The sequence below is a fragment of the Nerophis ophidion genome, linkage group LG19, assembly GCF_033978795.1.
Source record: "Nerophis ophidion isolate RoL-2023_Sa linkage group LG19, RoL_Noph_v1.0, whole genome shotgun sequence".
In the NCBI taxonomy this organism is placed as follows: Eukaryota; Metazoa; Chordata; class Actinopteri; order Syngnathiformes; family Syngnathidae; genus Nerophis; species Nerophis ophidion.
In genome coordinates, this window is record NC_084629.1 from 25,134,284 (window position 1) to 25,158,039 (window position 23,756).

General features: G+C 39.6%; 1 protein-coding gene across 3 annotated transcripts in view; it reads left to right on the forward strand.

The window, feature by feature from the left end:
• Positions 1 to 23,756, forward strand: part of vwa8 (von Willebrand factor A domain containing 8) — a 135,776-nt gene that overhangs the window by 25,027 nt on the left and 86,993 nt on the right. For all 3 annotated transcript variants that reach the window (XM_061879656.1, XM_061879654.1, XM_061879655.1), the window contains exons 8-21: positions 1,951 to 2,059; positions 2,139 to 2,243; positions 2,309 to 2,437; positions 5,077 to 5,211; positions 6,895 to 6,972; positions 7,073 to 7,233; positions 7,309 to 7,422; positions 8,928 to 9,123; positions 11,491 to 11,568; positions 11,665 to 11,780; positions 18,440 to 18,537; positions 18,848 to 18,954; positions 19,340 to 19,411; positions 22,683 to 22,759. In XM_061879656.1, coding sequence (XP_061735640.1) covers positions 1,951 to 2,059; positions 2,139 to 2,243; positions 2,309 to 2,437; positions 5,077 to 5,211; positions 6,895 to 6,972; positions 7,073 to 7,233; positions 7,309 to 7,422; positions 8,928 to 9,123; positions 11,491 to 11,568; positions 11,665 to 11,780; positions 18,440 to 18,537; positions 18,848 to 18,954; positions 19,340 to 19,411; positions 22,683 to 22,759 — 1,575 coding nt within the window. The remainder of the gene's footprint in view (positions 1 to 1,950; positions 2,060 to 2,138; positions 2,244 to 2,308; positions 2,438 to 5,076; positions 5,212 to 6,894; positions 6,973 to 7,072; positions 7,234 to 7,308; positions 7,423 to 8,927; positions 9,124 to 11,490; positions 11,569 to 11,664; positions 11,781 to 18,439; positions 18,538 to 18,847; positions 18,955 to 19,339; positions 19,412 to 22,682; positions 22,760 to 23,756) is intronic.

Genomic DNA, 23,756 nt, shown 5'->3' on the forward strand with positions numbered 1-23,756 from the left:
TCTGGTCTTGGACTTAGATTGTTCAGATCTAATATAAAAATTTACTGCACAATGTCTGCTCTCACTAGGATGCAGACTGATGGGATGTTTATATCTTCCCTCTTAGATGAAAAATTAATCATAATCCTAACAAAGAGTTAAAAAAAAGGTGTGTGCCAATGAGTGCCATCCCCATCTCAAGGTTGGCTGTCAAAGTTTACCAACTTCTCGTTTGGCCACATCCTTCTACTATCCATGTGAGATAAATGATTTATAATTTAGAATTAACTCTCACCAGCTGAGATGTGATGCAGCAGCTCACCATCTTATTATGTCAACATAGCAGCATAATTAGTTAGCTTTCTGTGATTAATGCACCTCTAAAAGTAGTTCCTTAACGTTCGTTCTTAAAATAACAATATTGCTAATACTCGATTAATATTCAGGTCATCACATCATCCATCCATCCATTTTCTACCGCTTATTCCCTTTGGGGTCGCAGGGGGCGCTCGTGCCTATCTCAGCTACAATCGGGCGGAAGCCACGTACACCCTGGACAAGTCCCCACCTCATCACAGGTCATCGCATCATAAATGGAGTAATGTTGCTGCTTTTTGGATGTTGTTTTTAGTGTTTTTTTATGGGCTCAATAGACGCTGTGATGTTATGACTACCATTAGCTCCATTGTTTGCTGACTTGTTTACCGTATTAATGAGATAAAATGCATTAAAAAAAAAAAAAAGACATACGTGTTCTTGTCTTACATAACGATTGGGAATGATGAAGTCCTCTCCTTTGTGGTCGTTATATATTGTTGTAGTTTATTTACTTCAGATGCAGTGTGTAGTCATTTTTTCAACTTCTTTAGTGTTCCATTTAAGGTCCTTTTTTTAATTATTTGGTGGCCACCAAATTCAGGTAAACAAAACTTGTGAAAACTCATTTTTTGCAGCAGATTCTTAAAACACTAGTGCGCTGTCATAGACATGATCTTAGACTACATTTTTGCAGAAGGTCCTTGAAAGCAACAGAGTACCCCTGTAACTCCGACCAAATCAAATCTCTACTGTAGAGGACGCTGGTTGTCCGGAATATACAAAATAAGAAACATAGTGAGCCCCCTAGCTCCTAGCTTTTTGGAAATGTGGCTCTCGGAACAATTTAGTTGAATGAGTGTGCCATAAAGCCTTTTTTACACAGAAATCCTGCAAAAGGAGCATCGGCAGCATCAGTTCAATAGCGGTTCTCTTAGGTGTCCCTCTTTTGTCAAGGCTCTGATGCTACCTTTAAAATGGCTGTGAAGATTGTGTCCCCTGCTCTTTTCCATGTCCATGTCGGTTCCCTTTATTACAGAATAACAACACGGAGGAAAATGCTGGCTCTTACCGTCTGTCTTAAAAGTGTTGCATAGACGACAGTATGTCTCGCTCAGCTCTTTAGGTTGTGCACTATTGCGGTTGGTACTTGTGAAAGTCTCTCTCTATGGTGGGTTCTCCTGGTGCGGATAGGTCTTCTGGGAGCCCAGTGGTCAGGTTTGAACAAAGTATTTTATTGCAAGCACACATGCCCAAGGATAGCCTGCTTTCTCGCAGTCTTCGCTCTCGTGACTTTTCAGTCTGCTCGTGTCTGCTCTGTCTCTCAGTCTCTCGGACATGTGTCTTCTCCTCCCACTCCAACTACGTGTCTCGTCCCGGCTGCTGCTGATAAGGGCAACAGGTGATCAGATAACAAGTCCCAGCTGGGCAATCTACTCACTTTCCGCTGACTTCGAGGCCGGTCCTTAAATACGCCGCTCCGCGGCAGGCCCGCAGACCACGCCCCCCTCCACAGTACTCAATCAGAAGGATACAGTGTTTAACAGTCTCCAATTTAAAGAATGGAACATAGACACAAATTAGTGGTAGTGTTCGTTGGAAACAAGGCTTTAACATATGAATTTTGTGTTGTTCAATACTTTCTTAACACGTTAGGGTATCCCAGCTGCTGTCTCTCGCCACCACGCTATGCTCCCAGGAATCATCAAACCTGGGCCTTCCTGACTTCCCTGTGGACAACCTCTTCCATGGCCTTAATGTCCTGGTGAGGACTTTAGAGGATTGATGTCTCCATCTGTGAGAGTTGGACATTTATACAGATCGACTCTCTTGTGTTGGCACAGAATGTGTTCCCCGCAATGTCCTCGCAGCACCTGGTCCAGAGACTTTACCCCTACCACAGTATGCTGGGCAAGGACGGGCGCAGCGCTGTGGAGAGTGTCCTCAGTGTAAGTAAACAAATCAATTCTGCATGCGTCTGTAGATTTGCACACGTTTTCTGACTTCTCCACAGAGGTTTGAGCTCATGGATGGCCGTCGCAAGTCTCCGGGGAGCACCGTCACCAGTGTGTCAAAGACGACGGGCGTCGACGGATACGCAGACGTCACCTTGCGTGTTGCAGATAAAGACGTCAGCTTCCAGGTAAAACTAAATTCACTCGTAACATTAGGTGCCGTTACAAAATCATCAAAAAACGTTTATTTTTTGGTCAGCATCCAGCAGCTTTATCTGGCTGTGCATGCACTTTAAAATGTTGCTACTCAGCTGGTCTCATTACACTCATTTTCTGTTGTTTATAATAAACTCATCAGCAATAATAACGCTTACGAGGCAATTTGTATGTAACACATTGTGATATTTCCCATTATATAATATTACTGTATTGTCTTATTTTGTTAAAGTTATAAGGGACAAGCTGTAGAAAATGGATGGACTATTATACTACTTGTTTCCAATAATATCTAGTTACTTTCTCTGTTGAAATGTAATTTCTTTATTTATTCTTCTGTTGTTTGTGTGATAGTACACATTTTGGTATGGATCCAATACTAAGTAGTTACAGGATCATACATTGGTCATAAATAAAGTTATACTCTGTCCAGGGGAGTAATTCCTGAGTTTCTAAACATTGGCAAAAAAAATATCGATGTAATTATTGTAGTAACAACAATGTGCAGCTCCTGTACTTGGTATCGTTACAATCAATGTTTGTATAGATCCACCCATTTGTTTACATTCAGGAGCGCTAGCTTGCTGTTAGCGGTTAGTTATTGTATCTTCCTACGTAGTATGTTTAGCTATTCCTCGTCCTGCAGGGATGATACTTGTAAGAAACGTACTTTATTTGTCGAGGCGAGGATTAGTGATTTAGAAGTAGCTAAAACACTGTGGAGGGACATTGGCCGCTAGCAAGCTTAGCAAGGACTCTGCGGTGCATTGAGGAAGTGTTTGTTCTCTAATCACTGTCAAATTTTCCAGACCTTAACATTCTTTATCACGTTATAATGACAGTATTAAAAATGTTATTATTGGCCAAAATGTGGATCATTTATATCTTAGCCGGCTAATCTAGGTCCTGCCCCTTGTTAAGTGCCTTATGTTTATTGCCTATTTATTACTGTGGTTTTTTAGTACTTGTCGGGATCCTAGTCCAAACTTCATACAGTGCACATGTACAGGTATGACAAATAAAGCTCCTTGAATCCATCATTTATATAATTTAACCCAGTTTGTTAATAGCTTTACCTTTACCTATACTTTTGAAGCGAAAATACGTTCATTCTCCCGCTTCTGTTTCTACAATGTTTCTGCTTGTAAGTGCTCTGGGTGTGGGTGTTGACTAACATGCGCCTTGGCTCATATTACCAGCAATGTCACCACGAATATCAGTATTTTTCAAAGGCGTTAGAGTACTTTTTTTAATTCATTAGTACCACGATAGTTTATTACCACCGGTATACTGTACAACCGTACTTGTTATTGTTAGTAAATGACCGTGTGGTCAAAAAGGGATACATTTTCCTTTCCCCTTTCTCATGCATTGAAAATAATTTTAAAAGCTTAAAGAAATACTATTTTATGAATTTTAAAATGTTTCTTTACAATTATCACCTTTGCGCCTTGCATAAATAAATGCCCTAGCTGTAACTACATCATTTATGTCTATGTACAATACAAAATTATGGAGACACTATCTCGTTCAATAACATAAAAAAGTGTATCTAAACTTTTGACTGGTACTGTATATTTTGCCAGAGACTAGTGTTGGGATATAATTAAGACAGTGGTTCTTAACCTGGGTTCGATCGAACCCTAGGGGTTCGGTGAGTTGGCCTCAGGGGTTCGGCGGAGGTCAAAACACACCCGACTCATTGTGTAATCACAAACTTCTCCCTATCAGCTGACTGATTTGCAGGTGTGTAATTTATTGTAAGTTTATGCACTGTTTGTTTGTTGTTTGAAAAAGGTGATGTTCATGCACGGTTCATTTTGTGAACCATTGAAATAAAAACATGGTAACACTTTTTTAGAATGGGAACATATTCACCATTAATTAGTTGCTTATTAACATGCAAATTAGTAACATTTTGGCTCTTAACTAGTCATTATTAAGTCCTTATTAATGCCTTATTCGGCATGGCCTTATAATAACCCGAACCCTCTAACCCTGACCCTAACCAAATAACTCTAAATTAAGTCTTTATCACTTAGAATATGTTCCCCGAGTGTCCAAATAACTCTAAATTAAGTCGTTGTTACTAAGAATATGTTTGAAAATCAGAATTTTTATATTTTTTTTTTCACTAAAGATGGGTTCGGTGAGTGTGTATATGAAACTGGTGGGGTTCGCGACTTGTTAAGAACCACTGAATTAAGATAATGAAGAAGGTAGTGATTAAGACATTTTTAATATATAGAATAGGCCATACAGTCATATCCTCTAAGTTCAAGTTGAAACTGGTTACAGGTTCAAGCATGTGTGTGTGTATATATATATATATATATATATATATATATATATATATATATATATATATATATTGAGCACGAAGGGAAGGGCGCGTCCGGATAGCCCTGTGTAAGTCGCCGTATTGAATGCTACTATAGGGACAGATAGCGCTCAGACAAATTGTATTAGAATTGTATCCAATAGGGAATAAATACTTCTGATTTTAAGTTTACGTATGTGTCCTCTTTAAACATCTTTTGGCTCCAGATTAAACGAATACGTCAACACTAGCCACTCATATCTTTTTTACTTGTCGCTATTTAACCTTCAGGTCCCCGCTGGCACCAAGAAACCCCGCCCACCCAACAGTAACCCCGCCTTCATCGGCACTCCCAGCCACACTCAGCTGATTGCTAACATGATGCAGTCACACATGGTGAAAGACATGTGTCTGATAGGAGCCAAGGTAGCCAACACACACTTACTGTATACAGTTTCAAGTACAAACCCTGTTTCCATACGAGTTGGGAAATTGTGTTGGATGTAAATTTAAATGGAATACAATGATTTGCAAATCCTTTTCAACCCATATTCAATTGAATGCACTACAAAGACAAGATATTTGATGTTCAAACTCATAAACTTTATTTTTTTTTTGCAAATAATGATTGACTTAGAATTTCATGTCTCCAACACGTGCCAAAGTAGTTGGGAAAGGGCATGTTCACCACTGTGTTACATCACCTTTTCTTTTAACAACACTCAATAAACGTTTGGGAACTGAGGAAACTAATTGTTGAAGCTTTGAAAGTGGAATTCTTTCCCACTCTTGTTTTATGTGGAGCTTCAGTTGTTTAAATGTCTGGGGTCTCCGCTGTCGTATTTTACGCTTCATAATGCGCCACACATTTTCGATGGGAGACAGGTATGGACTGCAGGAGGGCCGGGAAAGTACCCGCACGCTTTCTTTACGGAGTGACGGTGTTGTATCACGTGCTGAATGTGGCTTGGCATTGTCTTGCTGAAATAAGCAGGGGCGTCCATGAAAAAGATGGCGCTTAGATGGCAGCATATGTTGTTCCAAAACCTGTATGTACCTTTCAGCATCTTCACAGATGTGTAAGTTACCCATGCCTTGGGCACTAATGCTCACCTATACCATCACAGATGCTGGCTTTTAAACTCTGCGTCGATAACAGTCTGGATAGTTTCCTTTCCCTTTGGTCCGGGTATTTCCAAAAACAATTTGAAATGTGGACTCGTCAGACCACAGAACACTTTTCCACTTTGCCTCAGTCCATCTTCGATGATCACGGGCCCAGAGAAGCCGGCGGCGTTTCTGGATGTTGTTGATAAATGGCTTTCGCTTTGCATAGTGGAGCTTTACCTTGCACTTACAGATGTAGCGACAAACTGTATTTAGTGACTGTTTTTCTGAAGTGTTCCTGAGCCCATGTGGCGATATCCTTTAGAGATTGATGTCGGTTTTTGATTCAGTGCCGTCTGAGGGATCGAAGGTCACGGTCATTCATTGTTGGTTTCCGGCCATGCCACTTATGTGGAGTGGTTTTTCCAGATTCTCTGAACCTTTTGATGATATTATGGACCGTGGATGTTGAAATCCCTAAATTGTTTGCAATTGCACTTTGAGAAACGTTGTTCTTCAACTGTTTGACTATTTGCTCACGCAGTTGTGGCCAAAGGGGTGTATCTCGCCCCAACCTTTCCTGTGAAAGACTGAGCATTTTTTGGGAAGCTGTTTTTATACCCAATCATGGCACCCACCTGTTCCCAATTAGCCTGCACACCTGTGGGATGTTCCAAATAAGTGTTTGGTGTTTGATGAGCATTCCTCAACTTTATCAGTATTTATTGCCACCTTTCCCAACTTCTTTGTCATGTGTTGCTGGCATCAAATTCTAAAGTTAATGATTATTTGCACAAAAAAAAAATGTTTATCAGTTTGAACATCTAATATGTTGTCTTTGTAGCATATTCAACAGAATATGGGTTGAAAATTATTTGCAAATTATAGTATTTAGTTTACATTGACATCTAACACAATTTCCCAACTCATATGGAAACGGGGTTTGTACCATAAAGGTGAGGTTTTTTTGTATAACGAGAACCTCATTTGTGTTCATCTCAGGGTTGTGGCAAGTCTGTGATTGCCAAAGAGTTTGCGGAGATGCTGGGCTATAGCATAGAGCCGGTCATGCTCTACCAGGTGAAGTAACATTGAAGCTAATTATTTGTCCCATGTCATGACTGAACCTCATCCATGCATCAGTGAGTGTTCTTAAAATGCATTTTTTGGTCCTTTCCAGGACATGACAGCCAGGGACCTTCTCCAGCAGAGGTTCACGCTCCCCAACGGCGACACGGCATGGCGTCCGTCTCCATTGGTCACGGCCGCCATAGAGGGCAAGCTGCTTCTGCTGGATGGAATACACCGGGTCAACCTGGGAACACTGGCCGTCCTTTCAAGGTAAGACCAACATGAACTCTTTTAGGCACTCTAGAAGCAGGAAGAAGATTCAGAGAGACCTGTTCTGTGGTCCAGGTTGCTTCATGACCGGGAGTTGGATCTGTACGATGGCACCAGGCTGCTGAGGCGGGACAGGTACCAGGCACTGAAGGAGGAACTGCAATTTACTGACGAGCAGCTTCAAGAGAGGTATGATTCCCTAATAATGTTCTTGTAACAAGTTGGGCCCAATCCAGCTCAGTGGCCTTGTGGTTGGAGTGTCCACTCTGAGACAGGGAGGTTGTGAGTTCAAACCGAGTCATACCAAAGACTACAAAAAATGGGACCCATTGCCTCCCTGCTTGGCATTCAGCATCATGGGTTGGAATTGGGGCTTGAATCACCAAATGATTCCTGAGCGGGGCGCACGCTGCTGCTCACTGCTCCCCTCACCTCCCAGGGGGTGAACATGTGGATGGGTCAATGCAGAGGACTAAGTTCACCACACCTAGTATGTGTACGAAAATCCTTGGGACTTTAAGAATCTTCTTTTTTCTTAACCCTTAGTTTATCTACTATAAATATATCATGCAATGTCAGTGTAAATAAAGACGCCAACCAAAGTTGTTCCCACTTCCACCCACAACATGTTTATGTCGACCATGTCTTGGTCCACTGTTTAAAACAAGGCCACTTAAAGGGTTTTGTTATGCAAAATCAAATTGTCTTTCCTGTTGGCATTTGTTTTTGTGTGCCTGGGATCCACATAAGTTTTATCTTCATCAAAACACAGAAGGGTTGGGGTCAGTACATACTATTTATGGAAATGCAGTGTCCAAACTATGGCCTGCGGGCCAAGTGCGGCCCACCGACATCTTCTATTTGGCCAGTCGGTCTTTGTGAGTTCATTAAATTCATTAATTCATTTTAAATACCAGACTGTCTGAGTATTACAAATTTGCTGCCATGTTGTGGAAAATGTGAGCGCCAGGGTGAAAACAGAGGTAGCGGAATTCTCACAAGTACTCAAATAAATGCCCCGTCAGATATAACCTATTTGGGGAGAATTAGTGACAATGAGACTAATATTTATTCTCAAATTAAAAAAAAATAATAATGGGGCTACAGCCAAAGGGTAACTTTTCTCATTTGAGCAAATGAGCTCGTGCTTGAGCAGTGGTTATTCCTATCTATTTCGCCAGTTGATACCATTTTTAAATACTTAATACGCACATCATATGTGGAAATATTGTATCTGCCGATGTAGTTCAGTTGTAGTTGTAAAAAAAAAAATTGGGGGCCGATGCCAACAAAAAACTGATGAATGTGACTAATTATAACCGCTAGCTTCACACAGTGGTCTCTCGAAGGAGGATGAGGCTTCGCGCCCGCTTATTACACCCCTCCTCCATCGGTGTAAATATAGTCCAGTGTTGTGTGGGTGTCTCCATGGGGTGACACAGTCAGTCATGCGTGCTCCTCTCTGTCCTCTTGAATTAGAGGCTAATACAGCCACCTGTCATAAGTCGTGCTCTTGTCACTGACATTGATTGGCTTCGACACACACACACACACACACACACACACACACACACACACAAACACACCCGTCCATAGTAAAAAGCATGCCCACCTGCACTCCACATTAACTTGAACACAATTGATGTGCGTGTCGTTCCATGTATGACTCTCTCTGTGTGTGCATTTGTTCGCAGGTCAATCTTCGCCATCCACCCATCATTCAGGGTGCTTGCCCTCGCCGAGCCTCCAGTAGTGGGCGCCGGCGCAAGTGCCAGTAGCAACAGCACAGGTCAGCAGCAGTGGCTGGGCCCCGAGTTGCTAACCATGTTCCTGTATCACACCGTCAGCCCGCTGGCCCGAGCAGAGGAGATTGCCCTCCTACAAGGACTGGTGAGAACAGACCTAAAATATCTGTTTTTGTTTTTTTAATTGCCAAGGCATAAATGATTTGGATTGTGAAATATTTCTTTAAACTAGTATTACTCTGTTTTTGAGAAATGTGTTGAATACATCAGACATGATTGCCATTTTTACCTAATTTACATCCAAATTTAGCACCCTACTGCCTCCAATTCTCCCAAAAAGCCCTATTGTTAATGTCATTAATATGTTAGCTAAGGCCAGATTTTCATGGCTTGGATTCAAGGGTGTCCAAATTGCAGCCTGGGAGCAATTTGCAGCACACAGCTTGTTTTTTATTTTTTTGTTAGGTTTTTTTTTCACCTTGTAGATACTAAAATGATACAAAAAAACCAGCAACGATGCTGAAAAAGGTGCAATGCAATTTGAGAAGATGGAAATGTTGACACCAATGACACCAAAAATTTGCTGTACTCAGAGGATTCGTGTATATATGTATATATATATACATGTATGTGTATATATATATGTATGTGTATATATATATATATATATATATATATATATATATATATATATATATATATATATATATGTATATGTATGTATATATATATATATATATATGTATATGTATGTATATATATATATATATATGTATATATATATGTATATGTGTGTGTATATATATATATATATATGTATATATATATATATGTATATATACTTATATATATATATATATATATGTAGATATATATATATTTGTATTTGTATATATATATATATTTGTATATATATATATATATACACACATATATATATATCTACATATATATACATACATACACACATATATACATACACACATACATATATACACTCACATTATATATATATATATATATATATATATATATATATATATCCATCCATCCATCCATCCATTTTCTACCGCTTATTCCCTTTCGGGGTCACGGGGGGCGCTGGCGCCTATATCAGCTACAATCGGGCGGAAGGCGGGGTACACCCTGGACAAGTCGCCACCTCATCGCAGGGCCAACACAGATAGACAGACAACATTCACACTCACATTCACACACTAGGGCCAATTTAGTGTTGCCTATCAACCTATCCCCAGGTGCATGTCTTTGGAAGTGGGAGGAAGCCGGAGTACCCGGAGGGAACCCACGCATTCACGGGGAGAACATGCAAACTCCACACAGAAAGATCCCGAGCCTGGTTTTGAACCCAGGACTGCAGGACCTTCGTATTGTGAGGCAGACGCACTAACCCCTCTGCCACCGTGAAGCCCATATATATATATATATATATATATATATATACGTATATATATATATAATGTATATATATTTATATTTATATATGTAATGTATATATAGTATTATTAGTATATTTATATATATATATAAAATGTATATATATAGTAGTAGTAGTAGTAGTAGTAGTATGTGTGTATGTATGTATTTATATATGTGTGTATATATATATAAATATATATATATATATATATATATGTATATATATATAAATATAAATATATATATATATATATATATTTATATATATATATATAAATATAAATATATATATATATATATATATATATATATTCACAGATGTGTAAGTTACCCATGCCTTGGGCACTAATAAACCCCCATACCATCACAGATGCTTGCTTTTGAGCTTTGCGCCTATAACTATCTGGATGGTTATTTTCCTCTTTGTTCCGGAGGACACCACGTCCACAGTTTCCAAATATAATTTGAAATGTGGACTCGTCAGACCACAGAACACTTTACCACTTTGCATCAGTCCATCTTGGATGAGCTCGGGCCCAGCGAAGCCGGCAGCGTTCCTTGGTGTTGTTGATAAATGGCTTTTGCTTTTCACAGTAGAGTTTTAACCTCTGCACTTACAGATGTAGCGACCAACTGTAGTTACTAGCAGTGGTTTTATGAAGTGTTCCTGGGTCCATGTGGTGATATTCTTTACACACTGATGTTGGTTTTTGATGCAGTACCGCCTGTGGGGTCAAAGGTCCGTAATATCATCGCTTACGTGCAGTGATTTCTCCGGATTCTCTGAACCTTTTGATGATTTTATGGACCGTAGATAGTAAAATCCCTAAATTCTTTGCAAAAGCTCGTTGAGTCCATCCATCCATTTCTGCCGCTTATTCCCTTTGGGGTCGCGGGGGGTCGTTGCATTCTGTTTATATTTACATCTAAAACAATTTTCCAACTCATATGGAAACGGGGCTTGTACTTTGGTAAATTCAGAGACATGCAGTTAGGTTTCATTAAAGAGGTTGATGAAAGCTCTTTTTAGCTTCTTTCCAAACACACTTGCTATTGTTAATGTTTCACTTTGCAGTCTCCTAATGTCCCGAAGGAAGCCGCCGAGCAACTCCTAGACCTGACACACACTCTGCGTCAGACAAATGACACCACGGTAAGTGTGTGTGTGTGTGTCTGTGTGGCTATGTAAACTCACAAGACATTTGCTTACTGGATGATGTAACTTCATCATTTATTTGTGTGTACCCAGGCACAGTCGCTGGCCTCTTCCCTGTCCACCAGACAACTGTTGAGGATCTGTCGCCGGCTCTCTCGCTATCCTGAGGAGAACATCGCCCACGCTGTCAATAAGGCTTGCCTGTCCAGGTGCATTATTTATGCATTTTCATACCCATTTGTTGATGTTTTTTCCAGGGCTAATAACTATTAATAGTAGTGAAAGAGGCAAATAGCGGATATTTATTTACAGTACCGTATTTTCCGGACTACAACGCGCACTTAAAATCTTTTTTTTTTCTCAAAACCCGTCAATGCGCCTTATAACCCGGTGCGCCTAATGTGCGGAACAATTTTTGTTTTGCTGAGCTACCTCTGAGCTATTTTATTTTGTACACGGTGTAGTGAGAAGTGTGACTAGTAGATGGTAGTCAAACATAAGAGATACGTAGAGACTGCAATATGATGGCAATATGACTCAAGTAAACAACACCAACATTTTATATATTCCATTGAAAATATAGAACATTAACACACAGCGCTCAAAAATCCATCAAAATGTTTTAGTACGACTTTGGTAAGCTATGAAACCGCACCGCTCGATGGATTGTCGGCGCATTACACATAGAAGTATTATTATGGTGTGTGTTTAAGGTAAGACATATCTGGCGTTTTGTTTCGCAATAATGTGCAAAAGTAACTTTTCTTACCTTCTGGTACCTGCTGATCTGTATTTGTATTTGGGATCTGCATAAATCCTGAAACTGTCGCGCCTTTGTAGTCTGTATTGACGTTGTAGTTGATAAGCTTCTTCTTTTTCTCTATCTTCTTGTTATGAAGCATTTATACTCTACTGTTTTGATTTATAACATAAAGTAGTGTCAAGTTCTTACTTATATCTGTCAGTAAACTTTCCATGAAAACGGTAAAACATACCGGTATAGTGAGTTTACATTATTAACCCAAGGATCTTTAGTTATTAGAGAATTCCGGTCGGACGTTTTTTTACGGGACACATTTCCGGCCCTGTTGTTGTTTCCGGATGAGGAAATGCTGCTCTGTTATTGATTTACGTAAAGTTTGAATGTCATTAAAACAGTTAGCTCGATCTTTTGACACTTCTTCCACTCCCGCCCTTGCACGCTACAACGCTACATCAAAGATGACAGGGAGAAGACGCTGCCGAAGGTGAGGCACGTAAATAAAATTGCCCACAAAACGGTGCACCCGGAAGTGACTGTGAGAAAGCGGCTTGAAGATGATCTGTGAAAAATAATCTATGCAAAATTTTGACCAAAGAACCACCATTACATGTTATGTATACCACAAGGAAGTGTTTTCAATTTAGAAAAAAAATATAATAATATGACTCCTTTAATGCGCGCTATAATTCGGTGCGCCTAATAGATGGAAAAAATATATAAAATAGACCATTCATTGGCAGTGCGTTTTATAATCCGGTGCACCCTATGATCTGGAAAATACAATAAATTTACTTATAGCCGTAAACATTTTGAATACTGTATTTTTCGGAGTATACTTCGCTCCGGAGTATAAGTCGCAACTGCCGAAAATGCGTAATAAAGAAGAAAAAAGTATATATATAAGTCGCACTGGAGTATAATTTTTGGGGGAAATGTATTTGATAAAACCCAACACCAAGAATAGACATTTGAAAGGCAATTTAAAATAAATGAAGAATAGTGAACAACAGTCTGAATAAGTCTATGTTATATTACGCATATATAACCAACTGAGAAGGTGCCTGGTATGTTAACGTAACATATTATGGTAAGAGTCATTCAAATAACTATAACATATAGAACATGCTATTCGTTTACCAAACAATCTGTCACTCCTTATTGCTAAATCCGATGAAATCTTATACCAACCCCGTTTCCATATGAGTTGGGAAATTGTCTTAAATGTAAATACAAACAGAATTCAATAATTTGCAAATCCTTTTCAACCCATATTCAGTTGAATATGCTACAAAGACAACATATTTGATGTTCAAACTGATAAACTTTTTTTTTTGTGCAAACAATCATTAACTTTAGAATTTGATGCCAGCAACACGTGACAAAGAAGTTGGAAAAGGTGGCAATAAATACTGATAAAGTTGAGGAATGCTCATCAAACACTTATTTGGAACACTCTACAGGTGTGCAGGCTAATTGGGAACAGGTGGGTGCCATGATTGGGTATAAAAGCAGCTTCCCAAAAAATGCTCAGTCTTACACAAGAAAGGATGGGGTGAGGTACACCCCTTTGTCCACAACTGCGTGAGCAAATAGTCAAACAGTTTAAGAACAACGTTTCTCAAAGTGCAATTGCAAGAAATTCAGGAATTTCAACATCTACGGTCCATAATATCATAAAAAGGTTTAGAGAACCTGGAGAAATCAATCCACGTTAGCGGCATGGCCGGAAACCAACATTGCATGACCGTGACCTTCGATATCTCAGACGTCACTGTGTCAAAAAACTGACATCAATCTCTAAAGGATATCACCACATGGGCTCAGGAACACTTCAGAAAACCACTGTCACTAAATACAGTTCGTCGTTACATCTGTAAGTGCAAGTTCAAGCTCTACTATGCAACGCGAAAGCCATTTATCAACAACATCCAGCCGGCTTCTCTGCCCGAGATCATCTAAGATGGACTGATGCAAAGTGGAAAAGTGTTCTGTGGTCTGACAAGTCCACATTTCAAATTGTTTTGGGAAATATTCTACATTGTGTCATCCGGACCAAAGGGGAAGCGAACCATCCAGACTGTTATCGACGCAAAGTTCAAAAGCCAGCATCTGTGATGGTATGGGGGCGCATTAGTGCCCAAGGCATGGGTAACTTACACATCTGTGAAGGCACCATACTGAAAGGTACATTCAGGTTTTGAAACAACATATGCTGCCATATAAGCGCCGTGTTTTTCATGGACGCCCCTGCTTATTTCAGCAAGACAATGCCAAGCCACATTCAGCACGTGTTACAACAGCGTGGCGCCGTAAAAAAAGAGTGCGGGTACTTTCCTGGCCCGCTTGCAGTCCAGACCTGTCTCCCATCGAAAATGTGTGCCGCATTATGAAGCGTAAAATATGCTCTACATAAAACAAGAATAGGAAACAATTCCACTTTCAAAGCTTCAACAATTAGTTTCCTCAGTTCCCAAACGTTTATTGAGTGTTGTTAAAAGAAAAGGTGATGTAACACAGTGGTGAACATGCCCTTTCCCAACTATTTTGGCACGTGTTGCAGCCATGAAATTCTAAGTTAATTATTTGCAAAAATAAAATTAAGTTCATGAGTTTGAACATCAAATATCTTGTCATTGTAGTGCATTCAATTAAATATGGGTTGAAAAGGATTTGCAAATCATTGTATTCTGTTTTTATTTACCTCTAGCACAATTTCCCAACTCGGGGTTTCCCAAACGGGGTTTGTACGTCTAGTCTCTTACGTGAATGAGCTAAATAATATTATTTGATATTTTACAGTACTGTGTTAATAATTTTACACATAAGTCGCTCCTGAGTATATGTCGCACCCCAGGCCGGCCAAACTATGAAAAAAACTATTACCAAAAAATACGGAAATACTATATTACAAACACCAACACTTCGTTTAAAGGCCTGAAGTAAAAAAAGGAAATTTAAAAAAAAAATGCAGTGAGTTCTTTTGCACAGTGGCATCTCTTACAAGGTTAGATACATTGATCCCTGAATATTTGTTTATCCATCCATCCATTTTCTACCGCTTATTACCTTTGGGGGTGCTGGTGCCTATCTCAGCTACAATCGGGCGGAAGGCGGCGTACACCCTGTACAAGTCGCCAGCTCATCGCAGGGCCAACACAGACAGACAGACAACATTCACCTACTAGGGCAAATTTAGTGTTGCCAATCAACCTATCCCCAGGTGCATGTCTTTGGAAGTGGGAGGAAGCGGGAGTACCCGGAGGGAACCCACGCATTCACGGGGAGAACATGCAAACTCCACACAGAAAGATCCTGAGCCCGGGATTGAAACACGGACTACTCAGGACCTTCGTATTGTGAGGCAGACGCACTAACCCCTCTGTCACCGTGAAGCCCTCCTGAAAATTTGTATCCCAGAAATAATTTGTATACCCTGCCACACAAACAGGCTGAAATAAAATGTATTCCTTAATATGTTGCGTGGTTTGGTTGGTAGAGCTGCCGTGCCGGCAACTTGAGAATTCCAGGTTTGATTCCCTCTTTTGCCATCCTCGTCACCACCGTTGTGTCTTTGAGCAAAACACTTGACCCACATTTTATCATTTTCCATAATCAAGTATTAGGTTGGAATACAGTAAAAAAACTTTATTAACATAATATTAAATTATTTATGACTCATGGTTGCCAATCCTTGTTTAAGAAAAATACAATTATTAGTAAGTCCTAAAAACAAAACTATGGATAAATGTACACAGATAAGCCATGTAGCAGATAAAACACACATTTGTTAAAGATAAAACACAAATTGGAGCAATTTGTTAACAAATTCAGTCATTTTACTTGCACTAGTTGAAGTTAGATAGGCGGTCTTAACTTCGCTAATATTTGGCATCAATCCAAGCAGCTGTGTGCGCATCTACGTATCTACATGTTGTGTATCTACATGTTGTGTATCTATCAACATGTTATGTATCTACATGGTATGTATCCACATGTTATGTATCAACATGTTGTGTATCTACATGTTGTGTATCTACACGTGCACAACAGAGGAGCCAGTTAACTCATGAGTAGTGTATGTGTGTTTAAGAGAATGGCAATGTGTTGTCTAAATGACGTCAGTGAGTGAGTGGGCGTGCAAAAAGAGGGAGCAGCAGCACGAGCACTGCGCATTAAAGTGATAAACGGGTTCGGTTGCGTCCTGCAAAACGAATAATAAAGCAACCAAAATGTCACAAATCGGCAGCTTCAAATTATGACTGGAAAGCAGAGCTTAGCAGACCCATTGTAAATTGAAGGGTTACCAGCGACGAAAACACGGACCCTGAAGGGAACGTCTGTCCTGTGCTGCTTGACGACAGTCTGCACCGGAGCCAAACAGCTGGAAAGATGTAACAAGTTAATTATTACCTGTCACTCTTTATAACTCCTTGTGCAGATCTGAATGTTGATTATTTAAATGTTTACCTAAGTTTGAAATATAGGTGCTAATACTAATCGCCACATTTGGGAAAGTGTGTTTTAAAGCTGATTGATTGATTGAAACTTTTATTAGTGGATTGCATAGTACAGTACATATTCCATACAATTGACCACTAAATGGTAACACCCGAATAAGTTTTTCAACTTGTTTAAGTCGGGGTCCACGTTAAATACTTGAAGCGCAACACTTGTTGCTTCTTTGTTTAAAGCGTCACTTTTATCGTTTGTTTTAAAGCCCAAATACCTCCATATTGTAGTTCACACACATTCTTTATTAACCAGTATAATTGTCTTTTTTTGCCATTCCTCCTCCAAGATGTTATTGCGTTTTGACACACTCAACATCATGCGCCTCTCGGCTCTGTAGTCACTGCCGCAGATGAAAGAACGGTACCGGTACTTTTCAAAGGCAGTATAGTTCCGATTTCAATCAATTAGTATCGCAGTACTTTTTTAGTACTGGTATACCAAACAACCCTATTCCAGTGATTACAAATACATCGGAAGCAGACACCACATTTGACATAATTCACACAAAAGTCACAATTTGTAATGAAGCCAATGAAGATCTTGGCAAGAATGAGAATAAAAAGTAATTTTTCTGGTCGTTCTGTATATTTTTTTTGCCTTGTGTGGCATCGGGTACGTATTAGAGTGCCTGCTGGTCACGAACCACTGCAGAATTGTAGCAGCAGAGTGCGTCATATATGGCCGCAAAATCATACTCTACCTCATAAACTTACAATAAAATATGCCTTTTATTTTGTAAGAGTATGTGTACAACTATATATAGACTATCGTTTTGGTTTATTTTGTCAGAAAAACTAACAGCAATGGCATGCATCCGGGCACAGGCGCACACGTCCTCGGTAGCAACCATGGCGCCTGTTGTTTAGTTGGTTATACTCTCTTTATTCACAACTCTGCACGCATGCACAGATGTATATGGCAGCATATACACAATATTTTAGGGGTATGTGTGGCACACACTATTTTCTTCTTGTTTCCCTGCAAAAAACTAGACTGAATTTAGTTTGAGATTTTTCATCTTGGTCTCAATCACGCAAACAGGTCTGTTTCCTTATCAATATTTTCAGCAACATAGTTTTGTGAGGTTCTACGGGCTAGCAGCTGCCGCGTATGTTTGCAGTATTTTGCTCATGGGGGCATTACTATTAGTTGTCAATTTCCGTGGAGTTTTCTGGGTTTACGTACCTTCGACGGGTACAATCACCAGCGTTTCTCTACACATTCTCTCCACTTTCTCGCCATCGCGTGTTTCAGGGCCGACAAAAACCCTTGGCTTCTGATTGGCTCTGCCTCTTACCCGGTGGCGTGGTTTGTGTAACCAATCAGATGGAGCCGTGGGCGGGACAACGCTGGAGACCGACAATTTTAAATGGGCACGTCGGATTAAAAAAAGGCAAACGCTTGTTCGTTACATTTAAAAATGATAGTAATGGGGATAATAGAGGTAATTATTATTCAATATCAGTATAAAAAAAAGCCAATATCGATAAATAAAAAAAGGTCAAAACCGATATATATGCAGAATACCAAATATCGGCAGCAATAATAAGTCAATGACTACATTTTCAACCTTTTTGTTGTTGTTTTTTTAAGGTTCCTTCCCAGTCTGGCCCGTGCCTCTTTGCAGAAAAGCCTCTCCAACTGCTCCATACAAGAGACTCTGGATGCTGAACACGCACGTGACTTCACATGTATGTCACGGTTGCTCAAACACACAAGCCTTCATCATTTTTAGAATAAAAAAAAGTTGAGTTTCATCTAAAATCCAGCATGAAAATTCGATTAACCCCTTTTTACAGATGTGGCTACAACCCATTTCCCTTTATCCTCCTAAGAAATAATGGGACAGAAATGATCTGATCCAAAGTCAAACTGGCCATAATAAACACTTTACACTATTTCAAAGTAACGTTTCCACATTCCTAACTGGCAAACAAGTGTCAAAATAAGTGAACTACTGTTCACGTAAAGAAAATGTAGTGACTGCCTGCATTTCTTTAGGTGTGGTCAAGGATGGAATGCTCACAATCGGTAAAGTGTCCGCTCCCGTCTATAAGCCTGATGAGAAAATGAAGGTTCCCGATGTGCTGTTCTACGATAATCCCCAGGTAATTAACTGAAAATAGTTCCTTTTGACCGAATGATTGCAATCTCTTTGAAGAACACCTAAGGCGAGCAAAGCACTAATGTCTTTACTGCCGGTGTGTTACTTCCATGGAGGATGTATTGATGGTTCCCGTGACCCACATTCAACCCTTAAACGCTCTTTTATTTTCTGTGTTGGAGAACGAAAGTGCAGAGTGGGTGTGGATTACGCAGTGTGAGGGCCAAGATGTTGCTCTACTTTTCAGTGACCTCTTTTTTTGAAAGCAGTATTGTAAAAATGAGCATGAAGGACACTTATGTTTTCTTCTTTTGTGTGGGACATGGTTTGGATTCAGGTTAGTTATAAATGCCCGCAAACAGCAGCTTTTCTGACGTGTGTCTTTGCAGCACATGATGGTGATGGAGGACATGTTGAAGGACTTTCTACTTGGAGAGCACCTTCTCCTGGTGGGAAACCAGGTAACCAACCTATCTTAGGAATTGTTCTTATTAAAATGTTTATTGCATCGTTGTACAGTGTTTTAATCTTGTAGTACTCTGTCTCTTTATGTTTACTCACCACGCCGGAAGTTCCGAGACATTTTTCGAACTGTTCCACCATCCACACACTCCACTCACCTTGGACAATCAGACTACCATTTTTTTCCAAGTTCAAAAAAACTTCAGGAATTCCCACAATTCCTGGTTTTCACCTCTTGCTGAAAACTTTTCACTGTCCACATTTTTCAACCAAAAGTTTTGGCCTAAACCTTTGCAAATGTACCTTCTGCATTTGCCTACTATTTTTGTACCAGAATCAAGCAGTCACAGTTCCCTGATTCTTATTGAAGTCCAGAAGCTGAAAATATTTGCTTCCAAGTTAAAAAAGTAGATCTGCTTATTTAACTTCCTTTGGAACCCTGCTCCATTTACTCACTGTTAATCTGTGTTGTAGGCGTATATGTTATTATAACAGTATTCGGGTCATCTTTCTAATTGTTTGGATTGAAATTGTCACACACCAAACGTTACTTTTGTACTGAAGTTTGATCACAAATGCAGGTACGCATGGAGTTGCGAGCTAGACCTATTCAAATGTATTAAAATAACGCAACTCCCGCCCTCTGATTCCTATTCCAGTCCAGAAACCAAAAACACTCTGTCCGAAGTTACCAAAGTAAATGTGCTAACTTCTTCACTCCATTCACTTACCATCAGTTTGTGTTGTAAGCTCATATGATATTGTAATAGTCCAGTCATCTTTCTTTTTATTTTATTTTAAAATTGTGGCGACATTTAATGTGACTCACATACTGTTTACTCATGAATGCACAAACGCCTGAAGTTCCAAGCCAAACCTATTCTTTCACAATTGTATCAAAATAAAGTAACTCCAGCTTTTTGATTATTGTTAAGACTGTAAGTCTAAAATTCTAGATCTCCATCTCCAAATTAGGTTTGCTAACTTTCACAACCTCTGTAACATCACTCCATTTAGGTCTCATATTACTTAGTAGGGTTTTAAAAATATTGTCAATTATCCCAAACTAAATTTTACATTTGTTTACACGTAACGGAAACTCCGGAGATTTCGAGCTACGTCTCCTCAGATGTACCAAAATAAATAAATTTTTAAGCTTCCTGATTCTTATTGAGACACTACCGTTAAATCCAGAAGTCCCAAACAAATGAAAGTGCTTATTTTTCCTCAATCCCTTTACTTACCAACCGTCCGTGTTAAAGGCTTGTTTTAGGGGTGTCCAAAGCTAATTTTTTTTGGCCACCGGCACATTTTAAAAATACTGTTACTAAAAAAACATAACAAGTGGAATAAAAAAGAAAACATAAAAAATTACGAGAAAATGTTGAATAATATTAAATCAAAATCAATTTGGCATTAATCATTTTCCTATTCAGGGCTTCAATTACTTTACATCAAATATTCCACTATTATGAATAACACAAATAAGAATATGGATAAGAATGGTTTTCTTTGACAGAAATGGCAGAAAAAAATAAGAAAAGATCAAAATAAAATAAAAATCATAAAAATGTATAATCGATAGATCAATCTTAGGTTGATCTAGAGATTTAGGCATTGAAAGTAAAAAAATAAATATATATTGATATATAGCTTATATTTAACACTTATGAGTGGGGCCGTTTTGGACACTTGAGATCTTTAATCAGATTTTTCTCAAAAAGTAATAATAAACTAAAAGCAATGTTGTTATGAATTATTTATCTATTTAGGGCTCCACTTAACACACATCAAATATTCCACTTTTAACATTTTTGGGGGGGAAAAATGGATTGTGGAAGATTCACTCCTCCGGGTTCCTCGGACCACCAAGCACTGACATGACAGTTCCGTTTCAGGGTTTTATTTTTCAATAGTTCAGTCTCTCAGGTGCGTTTCAGCAATTGTCCTCTTGTGCCTGTCTCGCTCTCGCTCTTCCCCAGCTCAAACCACACTCTCTTCCCCGGCTGCTGCCTTTTAACAAAGCGACAGGTGATTAAATAACCAGGCCCAGTAGGGCCATCTACGCACCTGTCGCTGGTCTTGAAGCCGGTCCTGGCACACCCCGTTTCGCTGCAGGTCCGCATGCCACGCCCCCTCCACATGCATGTTTTGTGTTTTTGCCATAAAAAAACTGGGTTTTCTTTGCCAAAAAGGGCATAAAACTTTTGTTTTAAATGTATGTTAATGGATAGATCTGAATCTGATATATAGACGTTGAAGCATTGAAAGTGAAGAAAATATTAATGTATGACTTTGTTTTAACACTTTAATGACTGAGACACCTTTCAACATTCACCAAAATTGGGGGAAGCCCTAGGGTTTACAATTAATATCGTATTGGTTTTGAAAATGAAAAATATCAAAAGGGCCCCTGCATGCTTTTATTTTTCAGTGTGTGGCCCTCTGTGGAAAAGGTTTGGACACTCTTGGGTTATTAGATATTGTAATGTTTATAATCACTTTTGTAGTTTTTTGGGGATAGTTTTATTGAAACTGTCTCTGTAGGCCAATGCTTGGTTTTGACTGGAAAACACTTTAAAGACTGGGCATAGAGCACTTCCTACAAGGACGCATGTCCTGTCAGTTTAATCCCAACTGGGCAGCGTTCGGTGAAAAACTGGACACGGCAGGCAAAATATCTCTGTCTCAGTCTGTGTTATTGCAGCTAGTAGGGCGAATTTTCTTGCTAATGGACGTTTGCAGCTGAGACATTAGCGCCTGTCAGAGCACTTTGCAGATTGGCTGTGTTGGAAGCCGCTGGGAGTCCCTGAGCGGAAAGGAGCCCCCTGTCAGAAAGTTTTATCATCAAAACTTAGCATTTCTGGCTTCACGCAGATCAGATGGACTCACCATATCCCTTTAATAGACACAGCACCCCAATTATTTGTTCGTTAATGCCCACAAACAAACCCCTTGAGAATATTTTGTAGTAACTTCAATTTGTACACACTATTGTTCACACACAGCATGAAAAAGTTAACCGCCTTTAAACTCTATTGCTACTTCAAACAGCAGCATCTACCTACCGAGGCGTGTAAGCACTCTCCCAGTAGAATAGTCTTAGAACTGACGACAGATGGTGGTCGCCCCACAATGTTGTGTGTGTGTGTGTTGTTTGTACATTACCCACCTTTTTCTTAGTCCACCATTTTCAAAGGAATGTTTGATTTTAACAGCCCACTTTGGCAAAACAAATGCATTTAATTTGGCTGTGATGTTCCTCCACAGGGCGTAGGTAAGAATAAAATAGTGGACCGATTCCTGCACCTTCTGAACCGACCCAGGGAGTACCTACAATTGCACAGGTGAGCGGAAACGACAGTTAAACCTTGTTCTAAGAACCTAATGGGTTCTTAAAATATGATTCGTAAATCGAAACATTTGTATAGTGAAGCAGATTTATCCATAAGAAACAATGTAATATGAATAATTGGTCCCAGCCTCGACAAGTGCCATTTTAGTTAAAGTTTGTACACTTTGAACACGATATAAGGTGCTATACAGTACTGTATGCCAAACAAACATAACAAGGAGGTCTCTTTATTAACAAGGTAAAACAATGACGAGCTGAACTTTCCTGTATGCGCTGCTCTGTCAACACACGCAAACACACAGAAGTCACATTGGTGCCCTCACAAACAATCAGAAATCACCAAAACCCTTAAGTTGAATAGCCATATGGATACAATAATTAACATTTTAAAAACTAAAATGAACTTACAGTAAATTAAGATCGCCAAAAGTCCTCTCGAGAGCTACTCCTTTAGCTCACGAGATAGGGACAGAGAGAGACAAGGGAGGGGCGAGGCGCTGTGTGTGTTTGAGGAATCGCCGCTCATTGAGATATAGTCTTTTCCTTCGCTGTGAAATAAGTCCTCTTTAGCATCTTTTTCCAGAAAAGTCCATTCTCATTGCAATTAAAAACTTAGTCTGGTAGAAACCGGCTTCCTCAATCTCTTCAATATGAGCAAGCACAAAATGGCTCCCATCGGGCCACAAAATTAATTGATGCGTACAAATTTAGGGTTCCAGGTTCGATCCCTGCTTCGGCCATCTTAATCACTGCTATTGTGTCCTTGGGCAAGATACCTTACCCACCTGCTCCCAGTGCCGCCGCCACTGGTTTAAATTTAGCTTAAAGATGTAGATAATGGGTGTGGAAGCTTTCTTCCAGTGGGTCCTCCTGACCACCAAGCATTTCCAGGCGAGCCCGTTTCATTGTCCCAAAGACGGTTTTTATTCTCATGCAACCATTCATAGATTGCTTTCCAGCAATATATACTTGGCCTTTTCAGTCCGGCG